Genomic DNA, 22,366 nt, shown 5'->3' with positions numbered 1-22,366 from the left:
GCTTGCGCTCTAGGGCTAATCTGCGCTGCGCTGCGCCAGGTGATATATGTATGGGGAGAGGCAAATTTGGGGTTGTATTCAAATGAAAGACAAGATGCGATATGCGATATGCGAATAAGACAAAGCAACTTACCTAGATGATTTGAGGAAAACCTGGGAAAACACTGGAAATGCGCGAGGCAAAAAAAGAGTAATCGGCAACAAGGGAGGAAAAGCAGAACTCCCGATAACTAAACAGAAAATTGAAACCGAGATCTTCGAACAATAAGAAAAGGGAGGGGAAGTGTAGGAGGGGAAAAGAAGAAAATGAAGAATTGGAAATCTCGCGAGATGAAGAGAGAGGGGAAGTGGGAAACGCATTACGTGAGTCTGTGTATGGTATGTGTATTACAAAGTATGGTATGTTCCGTTCCAGAGTTGAAGTATGTAGTCATTACATAGTAGAACTATGTAGTGTACTTTGTAGTAGTATGTAAAATATAGGGTAGAATATATAAACCCTTTTTGTACGTTTTATCAGTACAGCATACATATCAATAGCATAACATCTATCAACTAGCCGTACACTTTAACCGGTAGTGTAGAGTGCCTTGCCTCTGCCGATCGAACCTTCCTTTCTTGACCGGAGGCAGGTACAGACAGACATCTACAATATATAAACCTACATAATACATTATATACTAACTATCCAAGCTGTCCCCAGATTCCTGTCAACGTTGCATGATATCACTCATGCGGGGGCTTGCTAGATTCTTCATCGTTCCAGGATCCCGGGAAGGCCGGTAGAATTGAAGATGATACATCATAGCCTCTGACCCGAGGTCTACATCCAACCTTGGAAAGTTCTTTGCCGATGATCGACCCTAGTCTTTTTTAGAGTCGACTGTTCCGCTTATCCGTATACTTAGACAAAGCAACTATGTGATAGAGAAACCCCCCCAAAAAACAAGATCTAAACAAAATTCGATCAAATCTCGGTGAAAGACAGAAGGACAAGGGGCAGGAAGCCCCAATGCATGAAATCTGCAAGGACCTGTGGCCGTCCTCGCAATGTGACTTGTCAACCGATCAGGTCTGTGTGGGCCTCTCCCGAGGTCATCGTCATATGCTGAGTAAGTACGGAGTAAGCGGAGCAGGATCAGGTACCTGTTGGGTACATATTATTCACAGTTAATGAATCTGATATCTCATATTATATATGAAGTATATATGAAACTAGGGCTATCCATGCATTAGAACTATGTGTAGTTGGACATATTCTGTCTATACCCAAGTAATATCCCAACCTTGGAACCTTGGAACCTTGGAAGGTCACAAATAAGCAAGAAACACAAACCTTGGAGAACAGATGCCCCAGAACCATGGAACCAGCCCCATACGGTAATTCTATTTCAATACAGCAAGGTCACCCCAGATACTTGGGTTCCTGTCTAGCTGCAGCCCTGAAGCTGGAGAACAAACACCATAGAGAGCTCTTTTTCTCGAAGCAAGGTTCTCTAATCCATTTCCTGTGCCCTAAGCCGCAAGCAAGGATTTTTCAAACTGGTCATCCCCCTCCTTTCGTATTTTCAAAATACGTCAGCCGCGCCCGTCCGGTCATGAAAGAATAGGACCAGAAAAAAAAGACGTCAAAGAGAGAAAGAAAGAAAAAAATAATAATAATTAAAAAGGCTCCATCAGAACCATGGGAGGCTTTTTATGCGGAGTTCTGTTCTTATTGGCCGGGCTTGGGGGTCCGCTCGTATTGGAATTACTCTGTTGTACTTTACCAGCAGAGATTTTCATTCCATTCAACTTGGCTTATTTCACTTTACGCGGTACGCGACGCGTTTTTAAGATCCATAAACATGGTCTAGTGACATGTTTCCTAGTATGTACGGAGTAGTTACTCCATACATTGTACATTGTACATTGTATGATATCCATATGGAAGGGGTTGTGCGCAAGGGATATTCATAACGGTGGGATGTTAGGTTTCAGCTCTAACCCCCTCCGCTCTATGGAAATAAGCTAATCCAACCCTTGCATGGTAAGACACGGCAGACTGGGAGCCTTGTACGAAGTACATTGGAGTTAACAAGGTATAGTAGCTTTAAATATCCTATACTTCGTATGAACTACTACAACGTACATAAATCATTCCTATAGCTCAACATATTCCAATCCAAGTTATACCCAAATATCCGAACCATGGAAACAAAGGAATTCGTTTCCACCATCGGAAATATCATCCAACGTGCATATGTTGTACAATTTATATCCCCATCATAATACAGTTACTATCTTATTTGATTTCACATGGAAAACTAAAACAAGTCAAAGTATAATCAAGTATACGATGTAAAAAGTATATCGTACATCTAAATTATAGCCCCTCGGACATACTACTGGTCATTGCAGTCCCCGAGCTGCGCAGCCCCAGGCCACTAGCTGGCCCCAATAGCCCCCACTTTCAGGGCTCACATCCACTTAGTTCACTCCATTCTAGCCAAAGAGAGTGCCAGCCCTGTCTGTGACTGATACCTGAATTCAAGGTACGGGAACGCTTACTGTATACTCCATTACTTGATTACCGATTCAGAGTCGGCATTTGTATGCGAGTAAATCAATATTCTTTTGCCTGGACCCCACTGGCCCTTGTTTTTTATTTTTCGGTCCAGATTTTTTTTTCTTTCTTTGTGAGCTAGAAGTTTCTAGAAATATCTGGATCCATAGGTATAATATCAGTACAATAGAAAGCCAGTAAATATCTACTGGGTCCAATTGAAGTGGGACTTGCCTTCAGAACTATGTTGGATGTCACTATTTTGTGTGTGGCCTGAGCGTCTTCCTCGTATAATTGAATGTACACCGACGTAATTGCAAGAGGCTCGTTCTAAAAATATCCTCTTCACATCTATTTATTAGTTGGAGCCGCATGGGCAAAACACATAGATCAGGCAACAGGATAGGATATATACTACAAAATACTCCTTCAAACACATAAATCAGGCGACAGGATAGAATATATACAACAATTACAAACAGTTAAACTCATCCATTCCAGCTTCCACCTCAGGATCCTGCTCCGCAAGTAACATAAGACTCTTTTCATAAACCCGCGTGGCCTCCAACATCCACGGCTCATCGACCTCATCGCCACTTTCCTCGTCCTCGTTATCCACATCCACATCCCCATATCCACCCCCATGACCGTTAGCAAGAGTAGCAGTAGCATTACCTCTCTCACTCGAATTCGCCAAACAAGAAAAAACCTGATACCTAGTTCTCTCCGCCAAACTCCGAATCCGCACTTTCTGCGTCTCCGTCACAAGAGACTGGCCCGGCTGTGCGCCGGGAAGAACAGCGTCGGTGAGTGGGTGTGTGCCTGTACATAGCGCTGCGAAGACGGAGTCGAGCTTGTGGAGGATGTTGAGTGTTGGTGGGGCATCAAAGGGAAAGGCTGGGAGGGATGTTTGGGTTAGGCCTGCTAAGGTTATGAGGGCTTCGGTTTGGATTGCCGCTGCATGGATTAGTTAGAATGTAGGATATACATGTAACAAGACAACGAAGAAGAAAAAAGAAAAAGGAATATAGTGTAAAACAATATAAACCTCACTTCTACAACTTAGTTCATGCATAAGATATCAAACTCACGTGTTGCTGACGCCCAAAGCATGTCAATAAGACCCTCCACATCCGCGGCAAGCTCTCTGAAGCCATCATACCTGCGTTCCGACGCGGGCGTATCCGGTGCGTCCATGCCCATGTCGGATTTCATTTTGCGGTACGTAACTCTCTCTATGCCAGTGCTGATTTGGCCTCGGAGTTGGGTTTCCTCCTGGGAGCCGGAGGGGATGGGTTGGCTTCGCTGTTGTGGGAGTGATAGAGTTGGTATCCATTGTGGTTGCGGGTTCGAGCGGATGGTTATCGCAATGTCTGTATCTTCCCTGTTTCTTGATCTGTTTGGGAGGGAGATTGGGACATCTTCGAACTCGACGTCAGAGTCCGAGTCGGTGTCTTGCTCGTTTCGGATTGAGGCGGGAGACATCTTGGGTTTGTTTTGCTTTTGTTTTGATATAGGTATAATTTTTCGGGTCCAGCGATCAGATTTCCTAGTTTTGGTGGGTTTTGATGGAAAAGAGGAGTAGAAACCCCCCAAAGAGGTGCTGTATGCTGGTGGGATAGGGCTCTTCTTGCTGGATATATCTTGTGAAGCTTTTGCTTTAGGTCGTACTTGGAGAATGCGATTTAGCCGAGAGTAGTATCACATGATACAGTCAACTATAGCCATTAGTCTCTGATCTTTTCAAATTGTTCTATACTTTGGCAGGGCTATCAATCCCATCCATAGTCAGACGTACCGTTTCTCCAGAGGTGGGATGTAACGCCAAGCGTTGGTCTGTGCGGATCCGGAATTAGAGGCATCTTAGGTCTACGTGTTGGCTATGATACGGACAACATGAACTACATTTATACATATACATAGCGTATATAATTGGATCATAAACTGTTGATATTGAGATAACACGTATGTATGCATCTAACCTATTTTGAACCACAATTAGCATATGCAACACCAAGAAGCACAATAAATCCCAACAGAACACAAACTCCAGTTCAGAAGGCGAGAAGATATAATTAAGCTGGTGTTTGCAGTCATGGCATAACAGCGGGCAAGCGCGTTTCGCTACTATGGCCCCAGCGTGTTCATCATCGGAGCGAACATCACAAAAAGAAACAAAAGCAAAAGCAATACTCACATTCACATGTACATAGGACACCACCTCGAACCTTTTATCCTGCCATCGAAAAAAGACACCCAAAACGCCATGCTATCATGCACGAGATCACTCAGGCTGTATAAAAAAGTCAGCACAACCACTAAACCAACCGAACAAGTAGGAGATAGAAGGAAAAAAACCTACCCGAATCTTCCCCTTCCGAGCCTTAATCTCCGCCAACTTCTTCTTATCCTCATCAAAGCGCCTAAGCAACTGGTTCTGTCTCTCCTTCCTTTTCTCCCGAGACTGGAACCGATAAAAGTCCTCAAGTCCCTCACCCTTCTTCTTCTGCTTCTCAACAAGCTCCCTCATCTCCTCCTCCCTCGCCACGGAATTCAACTTCGGTCCATGCGAAACAGTAACGAATCCATCCTCATCCGGCACAGCAAGACGCTTGTGATCCTCGCGCTTGCGAGCCTCAGATACCTGCGTGAACGTAGTCATGAACTCATTCACTGCCCGCAGCAACGTCCCCCGATCGGGATACTGCATGCGCTCGTGCGCGACGTAGCGGTTCAATCCGAGGACGGGGATACGGTCTGTTGGCAGACCTTCGCCCCAGACGATGGTCGTGCCGCGCTTGGCGGCCTTGGTGGCGGCCTTCAGACTGGATTCCATGCTGGGCTTGTCGGCGAAGATGACGACTGCGTGGGCGCCGCTCTTTTGCAGTTTGCGGTCCCAGGTTGACGGGAGGGTGATGTCGTCTAGGTAACGTTCGAAGTCATCGGCTGTTACGCGCTTGCGCTTCTTTTTCGATTGGGTAAGGTTTGTTTCTGTGGTTGTTGCCGCTGCGCGCTTTTTGGTCTGCACATCTTCGAATTGGACTTTTTCTACGCGGCCTGCTGCGAGTTGTGTGCCGAAGAAGTGACGGAGGTGCGCTTCTGTTGTGTCGATTGGGACGTTGACGATGAAGAGGGAGCGGGTGGAATCTGGGTCTGGAATTCGGGGCTCGTGTGGTCGGAGGTAGAGGTAGTGTGTTGCGGGTTTGGGGAAGAGGGGGGTTGATGGGAGCTGCACGGGTAGGGTAGTGTACCCTTCCACCTGCACGGATTCGACCTTCATTTTGAATGGAGGTTTGATTGCCGGATTGTTGCGTTGATTGAGCTGAACTTTTTCTGCAGATTTGCTCTTGGCACAGAATTTTGCCGGGGTGTCAGAGCGGCGGTTTAGGCGGTGAGCTTGATAGTTAGGGCTTCGATTACATCGACATGAATATAATTTGGACTCTTTAATATTCTAAACTATTATCTATGATATACAGTGATTAATGGTATAAGATAATCGCAGCATCAGACCGGATACATCATGAAAATCGTGACTTCAAAGCATTTCCCTCAACATCCATACATCGTCTCGACCAGATCACCTTCAAGCCTTGTCAGGATCATTGATCCCGCCATTGGTAATGATATAAATTGCTTCACGCTCAGCGCAGTCTTAAAATACGTTAGCAAATTCATCAAGCCTGGAATATATCGACGTACTCACCAGGAGAATCCTGTATCTTCGCAACTCGCTCGTCACCCCGACCCTTCCTCAGGAGCACACGAGTAGTGGAAGCATGAGCAAGAACATGGCCACCAACGGGCTTGCGACCATCAGCACCAGAAAAGAGAGCATTAGCACCAGGGTCACTCTGGACCTGGTTTGTCTGCCCCGAAGTGTGAGCCACAACACCTCGAAAGACATAAGATCTTACTCACCATCAAGACACAAACGTTGAATTCTGCAAGTCAAACCAAATCAGTCAACAGCCACCAAAAACACATAAAAATCTCACCTTCAGCCATATGCGCCAGCTTCATCAAAAACTGATTCAACTTCTGCTGCCGATCCGCCAACTCCCCACGCCCACAATAATCAACCCGAAAACAGTTCATGATACTATCAATAACAAGCAACCGATACTCACCACTGGCAAACGCCTGGGAAAGCGTATTCAGCAGCTCAAGCTGGTGCTCGCTGTTTAGCGCGCGCGCATAGGAAATATTCTCCTGTGCTGTGTCCGGGTCGATTCCGAATCGTTCGGCGATTTGAGCAATGCGCTCGGGTCGGAACGTGCCCTCTGTGTCGATGTAGGCGACTCTGCCGGCTGCTCCGCCGGATTCCTTTGGTAGTTGGGCGACTACAGACATCGTGTGTGAGAGTTGCGTTTTGCCACAACGGAATTCACCAAAGACTTCGCTGATGCTCATGCTTTGGAAGCCGCTGGTATGGTGTTAGATGGGGGTTGGCTTTCAATTTGGATTTGGGGATGGGGGCGGGAGGTATTCTACTCACCCGTTGAGGATTGAATCGAATTGCTTGCTGCCGGTTGATATACGGACGACTTTCTTGCGCTGGTGGTGGAGTTCCATTGCTGTGATGAAACCCGAGGCTGTTGGGAGGCATTTCTGAATTGCTTCTTTGACTTTTTCGACTTTGACCTCGCTGAATCCTTTGATTTTTAGGAGGGTTTTGCGGGTGGCACCATGGACGGACTGGATGAGTGGTTAGGTTTGTTGGATGGCATATGCTTGGAATATGCTCAGAGATGAGGTGGCTAGGGTTAAGATACTGACAGCAATAGTGTAGAATCCATTGGCTTTCAGCTTGGTGATGTCAGCTGCGCCAATGCCATGGGCTTGGATTCCGTCAATGTCCAGAATGAAGTCCTGCAATTGTAGCATATTTACTAGTTAGATTGGCAGTTCTGGGATGTGTGTTAGGATGGGGGTTTACTGTACCTCGTCATCATCGAATTCATCACTTCCCACCGAGCCTGGCATCTTGATGAGATCAATTGGAGATGGCTATGTGAAGATGGCAGATGGGGGAGAGTGTAGAGTGAATAAGAGAAGTGAAGGGAGACTTGAGTGTCGAAGGTCACGGGTTCAGACTGCTACTAAGCACTGAGTACACATCTATACACTACAAGAACAAGATGATTGAGATATTTCTTTTTTAGATTCTCGAAATGTTCTCAGGACTCTTCCCATCTGGAAGTCCTCTTTCTTTCCAGTTGCAACGGTCTCCGAATCCAATTCCCCTCAGCTTCCAACATATCCTCTCATTGCCACACTTCATCTCCTCGTTCTCTCCTTGGGCCCATTCAGGAAAACCGCAACCAAGAGTCGATCGAAAACCAAGAAAGATAATCCATGAGAATAGACAACAGACGCCAATCGTAAGACTTGAGAAAGTCAAGTGACTTCGCGAAAAACAAAACCAAAAAGAACTTTTTCTGTTTGTTCGTCGTATACATGATAGGGTGATAAAAAAAATAAGTAAAAAAAAGAACAAGTTCCAAAAGGGTGAAAAAAAAGGGAAATCAAAAGCTGTTGTTTTTTAAGGCCCAATACCAGACCCCGTTCCCCAAAACAGAGGGTGTGATTTAAATATATGCAAAGGAAGAAATGGCGGAGAGAAAGGACCGATCGAGGTGTAGGGAAAGTGACCGAAATACAGAATCAAGGAAGAAAAGGAACTCCAGGCATTCCTCCAATGGCAGATGCAGTGGAGAGACATTGGCCGAACACACTTAAGCGACGGCAGTAGTAGGAGCCGCAGCAGGGACGGTGTTAGCCTCGGGGGCAGTCTCAACAGCGACGACAGCAGGAGCAGCGGCAACAACGGGGGCAGCGGCAACGGGGACAGCCTCAGTAGTGGCAGCAGCAGCAGCAGGAGCAGCGGCACCCTCGTTGGTAGGGCAGTCGCGGGAGATGTGGCCAGCCTGGGCGCACTTGTAGCAGACCTTACCGGCGGAGCTGAGGGGACCACCGTTGGGAGCGGTGCAATCACGCGAGATGTGACCGAGCTTGCCGCAGGCGTAGCACTTCATGGCCTGAGCCTGGCAGTCACGGGCGAAGTGGTTGGGACCACCGCACTTGTAGCAGGTTGCGGCGCGGGGGTAGCCGCTGAATCCACCGCGGAATCCACCCTGGAAACCACCGCGAGCACCACCGGCGCCGCGGCCAGCAGCGGGACCGGTAGGGGGAGCACCAGCTCCGGGAGCAGTGGGGTTGGTGCAGTTGCGCTGGAGTGGGATTAGTAACTGTTTTTGAATGTTCAAGACCTGGGTTTCGGGGTTGGAACTTACGGCAAGGTGACCGGGCTGGCTGCAGTTGTAGCAGCGGCCGTTAGCACCACCGTTCAGACGCAGGGTGGGGCAGTCAGCCTGGACGTGGCCGAGACCCTGGCAGTTGTAGCACTGCTTGGCTGGATGTTGTCAGCAAGCTGGAATGGCGGGAGGTTTATATTGAGTGATCGCTTACTCTCGGTGGTACGGGGCAGAGGGCAGGCGCTCGACTCGTGGCCTATATGAATGACTTAGAAGCTTGTTTTGAGTACTATGACTCATGATCGAACATACCGGGCTGCTTGCCTATGAGATGAGATGAATTAGCAACCAGTATGATAGGAGTATGACCTTTCGGGGAGATATTCACGTACAGTTGTAGCAGAGACGCTCGGTGGAAGAGCAGACCTCTACCGAGGAATTAGTTTAACCCCAGATATACCAAGCTTCCAGCTATACTAACCAGCATAGTGGCCAATAGTGCCACACTTGTAGCATGCGCGACGAGACAACATCATTCTGGCGGTAATCTATCCATCGCGAGTCAGCCCGGTGCCGGGTTTATATGGTTTGGTATAGCTCCGTCGATAAGCAGCGTCTTCCCCTCCATTGCCGAGGTTGTCGAATTGTATGACCATGTGTCGACTGATCTTGTTTTGACCCCAATTCCAGTGTATTTTGTATCCGACGTTGTCCGAGTCCAGCACAATGGCATAAATTGCGATACCAAAAATTTCAAGCGAAAGAGGGGAAGACGTAGATCGGCGGGGGAGAGCACGAGCTCGAACGGCGAAACGCAAAACATCCACATATCTCACTCACCCTCACAGTAACTCTCTTCAAATCCTTGTCAAAGTCTATAGTACCCCTTTGGTCAGCTTATTTTTTGAGAACCCTTGGGGAAAAGTAGGCACGTTTCTGACAGCCTCGAAGAAAAAAAAAGTGGGACACAAAAAGGGCACCACACAGAAAAAAGAAAAAAAAAGCCAAAACACACAGAGAACAGAAGAAATCGAAGAACTTACACTCTCAACAACTTCAATAACCTCTTCTCAACTCCAACTTCTTTTTAAAAATAAGAGAATGCACACAAAGAAGAGAGGAAAAGTGGAAAAAGGACAAACTCGTCAAACGGCTTTAGCTCCCGGGCTTTTCCGTATTGCGTAAGGCGTTTATTTACTTTCTATACACGTTGGATATGTATATGTCGGGTATGCTATATGCTATATTCTAGTCTAGAATCTATTCATTTACTTATGAATGTCGATTATGAATGTCCAATTTGAATACAAATTCCTTACCCCTACATTCCTACAGATCCATTCTCCCAAAAAGTGTCACAATGCAATTCATTTCTTCGTTCCAAATAAGATCTCCGCGAGATCCGACTGGTTAGATCCCCATCTCATCTACTCTTCCCGCTCCAGGATGGCCGGTGCCTTAATTTCCCGTCCCTTGAGGAATTCCAGGTTTTCACCAGCCTGTAATGTATGTTAGTTGAGTTAGTCAAGAGGAGAGGAAGAGAAGGAGACATACGTAGCTGATCAGAGGAGAAACTTCAACACCAACGGCCTCGCCATCCGTAATAACAATACCACCGGCAGCCTCAACCCATCGCTGACCTTGGGCCATGATATCCGCACGGCTGGTATCAGGATCGTCCTCACCAGTGCCGCGGGCGTTCTTCAAAGGGGAGAACTCGTCGTGACGGTGCACCTCAAGGGTAGCGAACTTCTCCAGCGGGGTCATGGGGAACACGTCGAAGACGAACTGCTCCAGCTTGATGCCGTTAGGCTTCTCGGGCTTGACAAGGTTACCAGTCTCGGTATCGACACAGGCAATCTTCTTGCGCGCCACGTGGTGGGGCAGCTGGTGCACCCAGTTCTCGATCGACTCGAGGAACTGGAAGGAGTAGTAGTGGTTGACGATGTTGGCAGCACGGTACTTGAGGACATCGGGCTGCTTGGGGTCCTTGGCCTCGGAAGTCTCTTTATCAATCTCAGAGTACTCGACCACGTCGGGCTTGCCGTTCTTCAACAGGATCAGGCCCACGGACTCGGTGGCATTGCGCTTGCGCACCACCTTGGTCGCGATGTCGACGTTCTTGGAGGCTGAAAAGCCAATGAAGACCGGGTCGGCTACCTTGACAAGGCAGTTGTCCACTCCGTAGAGGTGGATGTGCTCAATGCCACGGCGGCGCATGTCCTCGCGCACACCGGAGACCACGAGGGCTTGGTAGATACCACCGTTTCCATCAGGAGCCACGGCGGCCTAAATATTCAGGGTCAACAAATCTCTCCCTACATATTTTTTGAGCTACACCCGTATACTACATACCTTGCCCTTGGTCTCAAGCAGAATCTTGCCATCATTGGAGATACAAGGCAGAACACCCTGCTCGAAGATCATAACATTACTTTTGTCAAGACCGAAGTAGTTGTTCTTCTCAAAGAACTCCTCGGTGGGTTTGCGGGTGGGCCCACTGGTCATGATGTACCAGGGGATGACCACCTTCTGACCACCGATGAGAGACTGCAGCTTGAGAATGCGCTGGGCCTGCAATTGGAAGAGCGACTTCTCGCTCAACAAACCAATATCAAAGCAGCCCTTGGGGGCAGAGCTGCCGAGCCGGGTGCCCTGTCCGCCAGCCATCAAGACCACGGCCACCTTGTTCGCCGCCACCTCCTTCAGGCCGGCTTCGTACCATTTCTGAATATCTGAGGGGTCGGAGTCGAGGATGGAGGCTGAGGCGACTTCGGGGAGGGGCTCGAGGGTCACGGCCCCCTGCTCGGCGGGGGGAGGGTTGAGGGCCTTGTCGGCCAGCTCGTTGATCCGAGTGGGGTCAAAGTTGGACAGCTGGTGGAAGAGCTGTGACTTCTCGACGGGGGTCAATTCCTCGACGAAAGCGAAGACATGCCCTTGTCCAGCGTCTGTGTATTTCTTTTGTAGTGCTTGGAACTCCTCCGCTGAGGGTTCACGAGGAACCTCTGGAGCGGTGCCCTGGAGCTTGCCAAGAACATTGGAGACAGCATCTTTGATTACGCTTGCCATTTTGGATGATATTTTGAGATGATAAGAGAAAAGAAGAGAGATAATTTGGGAGGAGAAGAAAGAAGAAGAGGAAGGAGAAGACTAAATAAAAATAAAAAAACGTGGGGTGAAGCTCCAAGCTGATTAAGTACTTGAGTTACACCTTAAAATCCACGCCACACGGTAATTCTGCTCCAGTTGGCTAATATATCTCAGACTATTAGAACTTAGTGGGCTCCAGTTTATTTTTAGGGATCTGCAGAGGCGAATAATAACGAGCTGTCCATAGAAAGTGGTTAGCGCCGTGTGAGACCTGCCCACTGGAAGTTATGCCACTGGTCAAAGCGGGGCCTTGGCTGGTTGCTACGGTAAGGGGCGAAGTCAAGTGGATATGTTCAGAGCACGTATGTTCTATTTATTTTGAGGAATAGGGGATATTTGAATACTATCGTCGTTCACGGTTATCGTAGCGGCCTCGTTCTCTCCGTGAATCCCTTCGTGAATCCCGTTGTGGACTCCGACTATAGGATCGACGACGGTATCGATCCCGCCCATCTCGACGGGGGCTTCGACTCCCTCGATCTCGACGAACGCGAGTACGATCTGACGGAGCCTCCCGAGGAGGCTCGCGGGGTGGAGCTGGAGCGCCCCTATTCTTGTTTTTGTCGAACATCATCCGATACCTAGCATCATCCTCATCGACAGGCGCATCGTCCAGCTCTCGGTACTGACGTTTCGCTTCAAGGTCTGCAACACCACCAAATCCACCTCGCTCTCGTCGCTTGGTGACGGTGGAATTGCGCCAGCTTTCAGATAGCTTGGATACCTGGGATATATTAGCATATTGGCCTAGGCAATAGTGGTGATGAGGAGCTCTTACACTTTGTGAGAAATCAACATGTATCCGGTGGTCATCAATCAAGACACCCTGCATCTTGAAATAGGCCTGTTCACAGTCCTTTTGTTCCTCAAATTCAATAAAGGCATATTGTAGACTGTCACCAGTACGCTTGTCCCGAATGACCTCGCAAGACAAGATCGTTCCAAAGCGGCTGAAAATAAGATTCAGATCCTCATCTAGCATTGGTTAGCGCAATCTCACAGCTCCCTGGGGGAATGCGACAAACCTTGTGTGACCGGATTGAGCTTGCAAACAAAAAGAATATTCTCTGGCGGCTTGACGTCGGCGAAGGGTAGATCTCCCACCATTTCCAATGTCAGTGCCTGCGCGCGAGCCTCACGCTCGCGACGTAACTTGTCCATAGCCTCTTCATCCATATCATCATCCAAGTCCTCATCGTCCGCGATTCTCACCGTGGCCAATTGGGCTTTAGAGGGCACCGGGCTTTCAGGTGGTTCAACCAGATTGGGCGGGTCATCAAAGGGATCATCAAGGACAGTAGTGTGACGAATGCGAATATCCTTTAGCGGTCGACCTCGGTCGTCAATAAAGGATTCATTGATTTTCTCCAGGACATCGAAGCCCTCGACGACCTTGCCGAAAATCACGGCTTTGCCATCTAAATAATCCAGATTGTCTCCAAGTGTAATGATGAATTGACTGGCGGCTATCCGTTGGTCGGGGTCGTTCTTGGCCGGTACCGTTGCCATGCTCACCGTGCCGCGTTCCAAATGTTTCAACTTGCGCGACACCTGAAGTGGAAATGTTCTTCTCGTTGGTCCGTCCAGCAGACCCCAGACTGAAGATCCTCCATCACTCTCGGGTGCATCAGGGCCGAGCGGGTCGCCAGTCTGGAAGGTAAAGTTCTTTTGGACGCTATGGATGGGCGAGAAATTGTAGTACTTGAGCTTGCATAGCTTCAAGAAGCTAAAAGCACACCAAATGAGCTTAGTTTCAGGTTTCAGCAAAGTGGGAAAGCCAAGGAACGGAGTCACTCACTTGTCACACGCCTTGGGTGCATCATCGACCAACAGGTCAATTACAATATCGCCCAGGGAGGTCTCTAAAAGCGCGCTCATGGCGGGGAATCGGGCGCGAGACACCTAATTAGGCGCTTGGTCGACAAACTTGGACAAACACTGATTTAGTACTAAGAAAGAGGTAGGTAGAGACAGACAGGTAGAGAGAGAGAGACTGGTGAATGTGAGAATCCGGGAAATGCGAAATGCGAAATGCAGAAGATCGGAGCTTCGACCAATCACCGCCCGCGGGGATCCCCAACCGGAGGGAACTGAGCCTCTGTGTTTCTTTTTCTGTTTTCTATTTCTTCTATCTTTTTCTTTTTTCCTGTTCTCCCTATTTCTTTTTTTACAGAAGATTTTCCACGAATCTACCGATGGGTACGTGCTGCGCAACCGCTCTAGGGCTCTCCGGATGATCGACCCGAGACTTGTACAACGGTGCTTGTCAATCAAGCTGCATATCTTCCGAATGTCCCCGTTGGACATAATGGACATAACCTTACGCTTTTGAGATCGACGTGCAGCGGATCTTATTAAGGGCCTTGATCGACCCTGGGATTCCAAGTTTGAACTGTTTGTGTGCTTATATCCCTCATGCAGCAGCAGGCCCAGCCAAAAGAAGCATCATTTCTTGGTAGAAGTTCGAGAATGACGGATTGTCACTGCCAAATCCTGGGAGAGACTAACCCACACCTTGTTGTACTGTTTCGCTTTCTCTCTCTCTCTTTCCCTACTAAGATCATGGCAACGTCTCGCAGCTTCCACGGGAGGTACACGGTCCTCCTTTTGCTAGGACAAGTATCATCTTCCCCCGTGAGCTGTTCCACAACAGAAACGTTGGGAAGGGGAAACGGGCGGCCTTCTGCAGCAGGATCCAACGGGCTATCATCAACACCACAGACTAACTTGTTGAAAAAGAGCCACACACGTGGGATGGGATATGATCAATCTTGAATGAGCCTCCTAGACTCCTAGACTCTCTTGCCTTGTTGATTCTAGGGAGCTCCGGTCAGCCAGCCAGGGGTTGCCTCCACCGTATCGTCTGCAACAAAAGCCAGTCTCAATCCCAACATGTGTTCCTGGCGAGTCCACTCTAGAGTCAGCTGGGCGTAGCCAGGGCTTATTTCTCCTGACTCCTTGAATCGCAATTCCCACTCCCCCCCGGATGTTGTGCATCGTCAAACCTTGAACTGCCGGAAGTTGTTTAAATACCTGCTAGAGACTCCATGGGGGTCTAGATTTGTATTTGAAACCCCGACTTTGATTGCCTTCCCCACTGTTTTGGGTTTTTCTTTCTTTTTCTTTCTCTGTCTCTCGTGTCCTGACACTGGATGTCTTGAATAGCATGAGTTGGGATAAGAGGAGCACTAATTTTGGAGAACCCCCTTCTAATTCTTTGGGCCATGTCATACATTAGCTCCAAGTCGCAATATATGAACCTTGTAAGTATTCCAGAAGTTCATGCATCCTAGTCAGCACTTCTAGATTCCCCCTTTTAGCCTTTAGCGTCGATCGATTGATCAAGATCTGGTGGATCTCATCAGAGTATCCTCAGTCCCAGTATACTGGCTCAGTACTATATCCCTTCCTCATTTTATGGACTTGATTTGCTTTTTCCTTCCCTTTCGATCGAGCTGCGTACCGGAAGCGCTAAAGAACAACTGGGATTGACCCCCCATGTCGTCGATCAGCCTTTTAGATCATTGATCCCTGACTTTTTTCTAGAGCGCGCTTGGCTCGGGGAAGTCAACTCGTGCGCTTGTGAAAGTGACAGGTGTCATGAGAGATTTATGGTTTTATATTTTCTTTTTTTTTTCTCTTCCCTTTCTCTATTGAGACATTTGAAGCATACTGAGACAGGCGTTTGTTTTTATTTTCATTATTATTTCTGTTCTCTTTGAACCGTTTGCAAGATGGAGAGAGTATGGCGATAGGAAGACCCAGGCCTCGAGGAAGTTCGGACTATTTTCTGGGCAAAAGCATTGAGCAAACATTTTCGGACGTCGGATCATACTCCCCCGCGGATCGTCAGGTATCTGCAAACAGTTCGGCAGTTGCCCGTTTTTCTTGGATGAGATACACCAAGTTCTTGATCTTCCATATATAAAAAAGAAAAGAAAAGAAAAAAAGGTGCTCTTCAAATTGGGTGAAACACTACCCTACCGGAGGACTCTATTCTCGTCATGGCTATCAGGTCATGTCCGTGTGACGTTACGTTGTGAAACCTCTTTTTTTACGGACAATTTTCTGTTTTATATGGACAACTGGGGACAACTATGATAATTGGGGATAACTGGGACAACTGGGGGAACCCGGAACTTTGCATATCATCTTTCCCCTTGAAAAAAGGAAGAAATAATAGAGAATATAGAATATAATAGAGAATATATATTTCTTATTAAGAAAAAAGAAAAAGAAACCAGGTCCAGGGTACTTTTGGTTCATGTACTATGTCTTCTCTCTACCCAAATGGATCTAAACACACAGACACACAGACAGCATAGATAGAATAATAATAATACACTTAGAGAAAAAAAAAAGCAGGGGGCAAAAATATCGCATATCTATATTTTATATATAAAAAAAAGAAAGGCAATCAATCACACCGATTGTTAGCAAAACTTAGGCTTAAATCTAGCCCTCTTTCCCAGAGACATCTCTTTCATTTTCTACTTCTCACTTTCCTCTTCCCATAAACATTGACTTAGGACATTCACTGTGAACTTTTCCTTAGATATTCCTGACTTTGCTGAACAGTGCGGGTTACTCTTGATATCATGGATCGCACATACGACAATATGTCTGGACTAGACCAAGCCCGGCACAACTCAACCATTTCTATGGCTCGTTCGATGCGTGTGGCTAAGCAGGAGCGCAGTCTAGTTGTAGAGCGAGATGAAAAGCCACGGAAACAGAGAAAGCGAGCCCTAGTCGCAGTATGTATACTCTCTCCATCTTGATCACCCGGCAATTTCTAACCTCTATCAGTGCAACCGATGCCGGAAGAGAAAAATCAAGTGCAATGGTGATCTCAATACTGGTCTGGCTTGCTCCAGCTGCCGTAGTGTTGGAGCTACTGAGTGCCAGTACATACGAGTAAGTTCGAATTCACAATACCCACAGCGAAAGAATCACACTGACCTTGTTCCTTTTACTCTCTAGGTCAACTCTTTGGCCCCCGAAGACGCTGCTAGAGAAGCAGCGAGACTTTATGCAAACAAGGGTCAGGGACGGTCAATTCTCATGGGCTCCCCTCAAATGCGGGCTCCATACCAACGAGAAGAGTACGAACTGGATATCCAGTCCAACTTTTCACGGCAACTCGTCGGTATGGACCACTCCTATGATGACCAGGCAACCAACTACCACGGCCAGACATCGCCAGGGTACATGCTATCCAGCACTTCGGGAGCAATGCTCGACTATGGCACCGCATGGGGCAACCGCACCTGGGATCTTCACGGCAGACCCACCAACGGCGAGTTCTTCGAAGAGCAAAGCAACATGAACCAAGCTGCATACGGCTTTGTCCTCCCAGGTCACGGCATGTCCACCGAAATGCCCCAGTCAACAGGTGCAATGACGGCCTACGCAGACGTCGTAGACCGCACCCTCCCAACACCCCCAACCTGCCGAAGCCAGCCCCAGTCAAACATCAACCTCTCAACCCTCCCAGACGGCCTCTCGGGTATGACCCTAGCGGCTGATCCAAAGGGCTGGAACCCGCGCTACGCAACTTCCCCAGACGGCCGCACAGTGGCCATGTCCACCGTTTCAAGCAACGGTCTCTACAACGTCAGTCCCTCATCTCGCATCAAGTCCAACGACTCGGAAGACGGATCATCCGACCTCGTCTTCGGATACATCCCCATGTCCACAGCAGAAGATCCCTCCCCTCTCCCCACAGCCTCATCCTCATCTTCCATGACCTCCTCCGCTGCAAACCCCCCTTACCCAGCCCTGGACACGATAGAGAACACTCTCGTGGGCGAGTACAACACTGATGCACGCCTAGGACGCACATTCTCACGCGATGCTGGCGTTGGACAGCGTCTGCTCACACTGACATCAAATTGTGCACCTGATGTGTATGGGTATGCTGGCAGTGAGCGCCGGAAGTCCAGGGGCGTTGTCGAGGGTGATTTGCGCTGCTCGGCGCCGACGCTTGTTAATGGTTTGCCCTACACGCGTGTTCGACATGCGGACTCGGCGGTTGCTCTACCGTATGGTTTTTCAGCTGATGGCTTGTCGGATTATGGGCGGTCTGTTGATAGTCTCCACCGCTCGCCTATTTCTCCTCTCGGTCATCAGGGGGCGTATTGAGTTGACTTCAATATGCCTTTCGAACGCGAGGTGTATGCCTTCCTACCCTGTCAAATCCTGTGGTCTTCGCTGTTCTCATTTTTCTTTCTCGGTCGGTCTCTTGCTTGGTTTCTTTCTTTCCCACAAGATACACAAAAGAGATACCCATATCAAGGCCGTTTACATCTGCCTTTGTTCTGTCCATGTAATGCCTTTCTCATGTCTGTTTTGATTTTCTGTTTTTGTTGTCGCTTTGCTTTTTTGTTGATTCTGTTCTGTTCTGTTTCGATTCTATTGCTCGTTCGTCTTTTTCAGTTTGTCTGCTTATGTTCATCCAAAAGAAAAAAAACATCCAATGGAGGGATGACAATGAGATGCCTATCCTGTCATACTCGTCCAAGATCACCCCCTAATACCCCAGAGGGGCTTCATGCAGTGATTTATATCTGTGGTTCTATGTCTGTTTCAAAAATATGCTTTATTATGCCATGTGTCTTTTAGTTTTGATGGAATGTCTTATTTTCTATTGTTACTATGAGCAACTCTCCGGTCTGTCTGTGATATGTGATATCCATGTCTCAAACAGACAATGACTTGGGGGAACTGTTGAATTCTAGTCCTCTGTCTTCTAGCCATTCTTCAAGGCGTGGAGGGTATTTCTTATTTGCCTTGTACGGCCTATCTAAGTAATGTCTTTTACAAATCTAATATATGTGCCCTTACTCGAGTATTTATATCTCAATCCAACATCTAATTTAACCTCCGAGCTAACAACCATATCCCCCAATACTACAATACATATAATAACCCCGATCCCCATGTATCCATACCCATCCTCATAGTCACAAATACAAACCAGGGCTAACCATGTACCTGCACCCCCAGACCACCACCAGGATCCTTCCCAATTAACCAGAAAGTAACACACAAATCTGTACATCGGCGAACTCCTGACTCCCGCCCTGAACTAGGATGCAGTGATACAACGATCCAACCGGCCATGTCGTATACAACCCTGCCATGGACGTGTTTGGGTACTTGGCTGTCGGAAATCCTACGGTAGTAGATAGGTATCTCACATATCTAGTCAGACGACCAGTATCCTAACTTGAACAAGTCCACGTAGAATTGGGATGTGGTATTTCCATATGGGAATTCAAAATTAAAGAGTAATATTGGGAATATTTGAAGGAAAGGGAATTTGGTCAAGGTTGTGTAATCTGTCCCATCGTACAAGCGATCCTTACACAGCCCGTCCCGGCTGGGTTCCGTTCGACGTTCGAGGTCTTTGTTAGATGTGATAGTTTAGTTTAGAGAGTCGGTTCCTGCATTGTATGTGTTGGTTTGTTGTTCTTTTTTTTATAATCGAAGTGGTTAGTTGGGGGATTAGTTCGATTTTAGCTGATTTGGACGTAGTGAGATGTAGATCGTTGTTGTATATGTAGGCAGACACTCCGGAGCTACGTCTTTTGCTTACTCTATATATCTGGATAAAGTATCGCCATTCTTAAAAAACCATTTTAATTAATCACAAGTGTTAGATTGCCCGGACAATGATCAGCTGCAATATTCAGCAGGTATAACATGAGTGTTGACTCCGAATTAGGGCTTAAGCGTCTTAGTAAGTTTCAGGTTTCCCACATGTAACCTAACGCTTTGACAGGATATTCCTGAGATCAAATCTCGGAAATACAAAAAGAACCTGATAAGTATGCTTGCGCCTACTAACATTTTGTTTTCCGAAAATGAGGACCAATCGTTCAGACCAAGGCGGTTAGTGTTTCTTTTAATAGACACTCCCTTGCCCGCCATGCCACCACCATTGGTCCACATAAAATTGTATCAAGACATTATAAACGCCTGCGTTTGACTCAAAGTGAGCGTAGACCACTAAAATATACACTTATAGACAATGACTTTCCGCCCGTAGACACCACACGCATTATCCAAAGCTGCCACACCTGACTAGTGGACGCACCGATTACAGGAACCATGACATCCAGCCTCCTCAAACCTCTCGCTGTATTCAGCCGCCAATCCCAATCCCAGCAATACATCAAATCTATCAAGAACCTAGGCAACGCATGGCGCACCCTTCCCGATGAACCTTGCACAGAATCCGAGAGAACGACAGTCATACAAACAACATTTGATTTCATACTCAAAATCACAACCGAGTCTGACGGCTTAATAGTCGAGATGACGACACTTGAGCCCCCTCCTCCCGAGCCTCAATCAACCCCGCCTCGACACTACCGCATATTCCCAGAGTATGGAACCGACTTTATCTGGCGAGCTGTTGAGGATATTACAGAGGACGTGCAAGGATACACCGAGTCACAAGACGAACTCGTCTCGTTCCCGCCTTCAGTGCTGGAGATGTATGATGCTTGGGTAAATCAGTGGAGCACTAACTGGGAAAAGAGAATTCAAGATACACAGGACTATCATGCCCCTGTCTTCTCGGATAGAATAGAGCAGGTGGCGTGGAATGTCGCTGGGTATATGTTGGCTTGGCGTATTGTTCTAGGTCCTGGTGTTGGAAGTATCGAATACAAAGCTGGTTCTACAAACTACCTGCTTGCGCAGGGGAATGAATTGACTGAGACGGAGAGGTTCTTGGAGGATCAGATTGAGCTTTTGGCTATGGGGGCCGAGGGGCTACCATGATCATTTCACTCTTTGGCTTTATGTATTGATATGATGCGTTGATATAGGCAAGAAGAGGGCTGAATGTTACATCGATGATCAAGTTAGATATGCTTCTGTTGTGTTAACCATGTATCGTGACATCGTATGCACTCCACATTGAAGCATAGAAATAGAACATGGAGGGGCATGGGGACATGGCTTGATATAGACTGAGCCTAGACTACGCCGCAGAGGGTCTTTAGTCTACAGTCTGCAGATCGGACTACATCACATCCAGACATGACCCCGTACAAAAGTACAATCGTACAAGTACAAGCTACAAGACCATCAGACCGAGTGAAGAGAAACAAGTAAAATGTAATTTCATCCCGGGCAAACAGCCGAAGCCCGGATTCTCATAACCCTGGCCGTCTTCACGAAGACTGATGATCCCCTCCCCAAAAAAAACATACACACAAAGAACCACAACACTGACGCCCTGTTTTAAATTTCCATGGGGATCGCCAGGTCTTTTTTTTTCTCGGGAATCACCAGCTCCAACAAGCACAGGAAGAAAAAAGAGTATCCGTCCACGATCTTCACCATTCAACGGGCATCATTTTGGGTTTTAGTCTGATGTTCGCTGAAAAGGAAGATAAACCACTCCCCCCACACACGACCGACCGCACCTGGGTCCGGACAAGCCATAACCAGGTGGGTAACTCCAGAGCCAAAGCCGTCACCGCCATAATCTTTCCCATCGCGCCATGCCGCATCATCGGTCCATGTTGAATCGTGCGAATAGTTACAGATGAGGCGCTTAATCCTTGCTCTTCTTGGGGCCCTTGACCTTGGCAACACCGCGGAACTTCTTGGAACGGTTCTTCCGTTGCTTGCCTGTAGGAGAGAAGAAAGGGGTTAGCATTATGTTTTGCGATTGATAATCGCCATGGCGAAGGGAGACGAAGAGAAACATACGCTGCTGGCGGGAAGCCTTCTCGATCTTGCTGGCGGCACCGATGCGGACGAGACGGTAGTGGGGCTCGAACTTCTTCAGGGCCTCGGAGGAGTCGTAGACCAGAGCGAAGCCGGTGCTCTTACCACCACCGTACTGTGTGCGGAAACCGAAGACGGAGACCTGGTCCTTGTTGGACTTGTACAGATCGGCCAGCTTCTCACGGAGCTCGTCCTTGGAGACGTTGGGGCGGTTGGGGTGGAGGACGTCCCTAGATATTCGCGAAAAGATGTCAGATCGGGGTGTTCTGGTTTTTCGATGCTTGTTTCTGTCTGTGTGTGTGCGAATTGCGTATTCCGATTGTATTCCTTTTGCTCTTTCTCTTTGTGTTGGGTGGTCGTCGAATTTCCATATTGCGCGCTTGCGATGCATTTCCCACACACAGATCCAAAACGAGGGGGAAAATCAGGGGGGTTCTTACACGACCATCTGCTTGCGGGCAAGCAGAGGGTTGCGGATGAACTTGCGAGTCCGCAGAGTGACGGGAGAGTCGGCCATTTTGGTGTGTGCGTTGGATGGAGGAAGTGTCGACGGGGTCTCTGAGGATGTCGAACTTTCAATTTTCGTGTGGTGTGGGCTCGGCTAGGGTAGACGCTAGCCTATTTGAGTCGTATGCCTCAGGCTAAAATGACTAAGAAAGTGAGT

At 47.9% G+C, this 22,366-nt stretch overlaps 9 protein-coding genes across 9 annotated transcripts; 2 read left to right on the top strand and 7 right to left on the bottom strand.

Moving 5' to 3' along the window:
- Nucleotides 1-3,017: 3,017 nt before the first annotated feature.
- Nucleotides 3,018-4,030, bottom strand: PEX2_024010 (general transcription factor IIH subunit TFB6 family; the record flags this gene model as incomplete). Its single annotated transcript, XM_016739676.1, has 2 exons — nt 3,018-3,502; nt 3,637-4,030. 2 exons carry the CDS (start codon nt 4,028-4,030, stop codon nt 3,018-3,020), a joined length of 879 nt encoding a protein of 292 aa, XP_016596420.1.
- A 799-nt stretch (nt 4,031-4,829) lies between these two features.
- Nucleotides 4,830-5,825, bottom strand: PEX2_024000 (putative ribosomal small subunit assembly protein; the record flags this gene model as incomplete). The annotated part of the gene is made up of 2 exons (XM_016739675.1): nt 4,830-4,838; nt 4,908-5,825. The coding sequence occupies 2 exons, from the start codon at nt 5,823-5,825 to the stop codon at nt 4,830-4,832; spliced, it is 927 nt and encodes a 308-aa protein (XP_016596419.1).
- Nucleotides 5,826-6,131: 306 nt separating this feature from the next.
- PEX2_023990 (recombinase DMC1) lies at nt 6,132-7,531 on the bottom strand (the record flags this gene model as incomplete). The annotated part of the gene is made up of 7 exons (XM_016739674.1): nt 6,132-6,199; nt 6,252-6,414; nt 6,467-6,489; nt 6,544-6,971; nt 7,044-7,243; nt 7,325-7,417; nt 7,490-7,531. The coding sequence occupies 7 exons, from the start codon at nt 7,529-7,531 to the stop codon at nt 6,132-6,134; spliced, it is 1,017 nt and encodes a 338-aa protein (XP_016596418.1).
- A 752-nt stretch (nt 7,532-8,283) lies between these two features.
- On the bottom strand, nt 8,284-9,338 carry gisB (putative zinc knuckle nucleic acid binding protein; the record flags this gene model as incomplete). The annotated part of the gene is made up of 6 exons (XM_016739673.1): nt 8,284-8,778; nt 8,842-8,960; nt 9,017-9,058; nt 9,115-9,126; nt 9,195-9,230; nt 9,284-9,338. 6 exons carry the CDS (start codon nt 9,336-9,338, stop codon nt 8,284-8,286), a joined length of 759 nt encoding a protein of 252 aa, XP_016596417.1.
- An 891-nt stretch (nt 9,339-10,229) lies between these two features.
- On the bottom strand, nt 10,230-11,871 carry PEX2_023970 (UDP-N-acetylglucosamine diphosphorylase; the record flags this gene model as incomplete). The annotated part of the gene is made up of 3 exons (XM_016739672.1): nt 10,230-10,301; nt 10,357-11,091; nt 11,158-11,871. The coding sequence occupies 3 exons, from the start codon at nt 11,869-11,871 to the stop codon at nt 10,230-10,232; spliced, it is 1,521 nt and encodes a 506-aa protein (XP_016596416.1).
- Nucleotides 11,872-12,261: 390 nt separating this feature from the next.
- Nucleotides 12,262-13,830, bottom strand: PEX2_023960 (PPIL4 family peptidylprolyl isomerase; the record flags this gene model as incomplete). The annotated part of the gene is made up of 5 exons (XM_016739671.1): nt 12,262-12,475; nt 12,534-12,676; nt 12,731-12,927; nt 12,978-13,678; nt 13,751-13,830. The coding sequence occupies 5 exons, from the start codon at nt 13,828-13,830 to the stop codon at nt 12,262-12,264; spliced, it is 1,335 nt and encodes a 444-aa protein (XP_016596415.1).
- A 2,795-nt stretch (nt 13,831-16,625) lies between these two features.
- PEX2_023950 (uncharacterized protein) lies at nt 16,626-18,096 on the top strand (the record flags this gene model as incomplete). The annotated part of the gene is made up of 3 exons (XM_016739670.1): nt 16,626-16,709; nt 16,762-16,869; nt 16,936-18,096. The coding sequence occupies 3 exons, from the start codon at nt 16,626-16,628 to the stop codon at nt 18,094-18,096; spliced, it is 1,353 nt and encodes a 450-aa protein (XP_016596414.1).
- A 1,971-nt stretch (nt 18,097-20,067) lies between these two features.
- PEX2_023940 (uncharacterized protein) lies at nt 20,068-20,745 on the top strand (the record flags this gene model as incomplete). Its single annotated transcript, XM_016739669.1, has 1 exon — nt 20,068-20,745. The coding sequence occupies one exon, from the start codon at nt 20,068-20,070 to the stop codon at nt 20,743-20,745; it is 678 nt and encodes a 225-aa protein (XP_016596413.1).
- Nucleotides 20,746-21,526: 781 nt separating this feature from the next.
- On the bottom strand, nt 21,527-22,219 carry PEX2_023930 (40S ribosomal eS24 domain-containing protein; the record flags this gene model as incomplete). Its single annotated transcript, XM_016739668.1, has 2 exons — nt 21,527-21,932; nt 22,143-22,219. 2 exons carry the CDS (start codon nt 22,217-22,219, stop codon nt 21,527-21,529), a joined length of 483 nt encoding a protein of 160 aa, XP_016596412.1.
- Nucleotides 22,220-22,366: the final 147 nt, after the last annotated feature.

This window comes from Penicillium expansum (genome assembly GCF_000769745.1).
Source record: "Penicillium expansum strain MD-8 chromosome Unknown contig60, whole genome shotgun sequence".
In the NCBI taxonomy this organism is placed as follows: Eukaryota; Fungi; Ascomycota; class Eurotiomycetes; order Eurotiales; family Aspergillaceae; genus Penicillium; species Penicillium expansum.
Note: the sequence above shows the minus strand (reverse complement) of the source record. Positions and strands in the feature narration are given on the sequence as shown.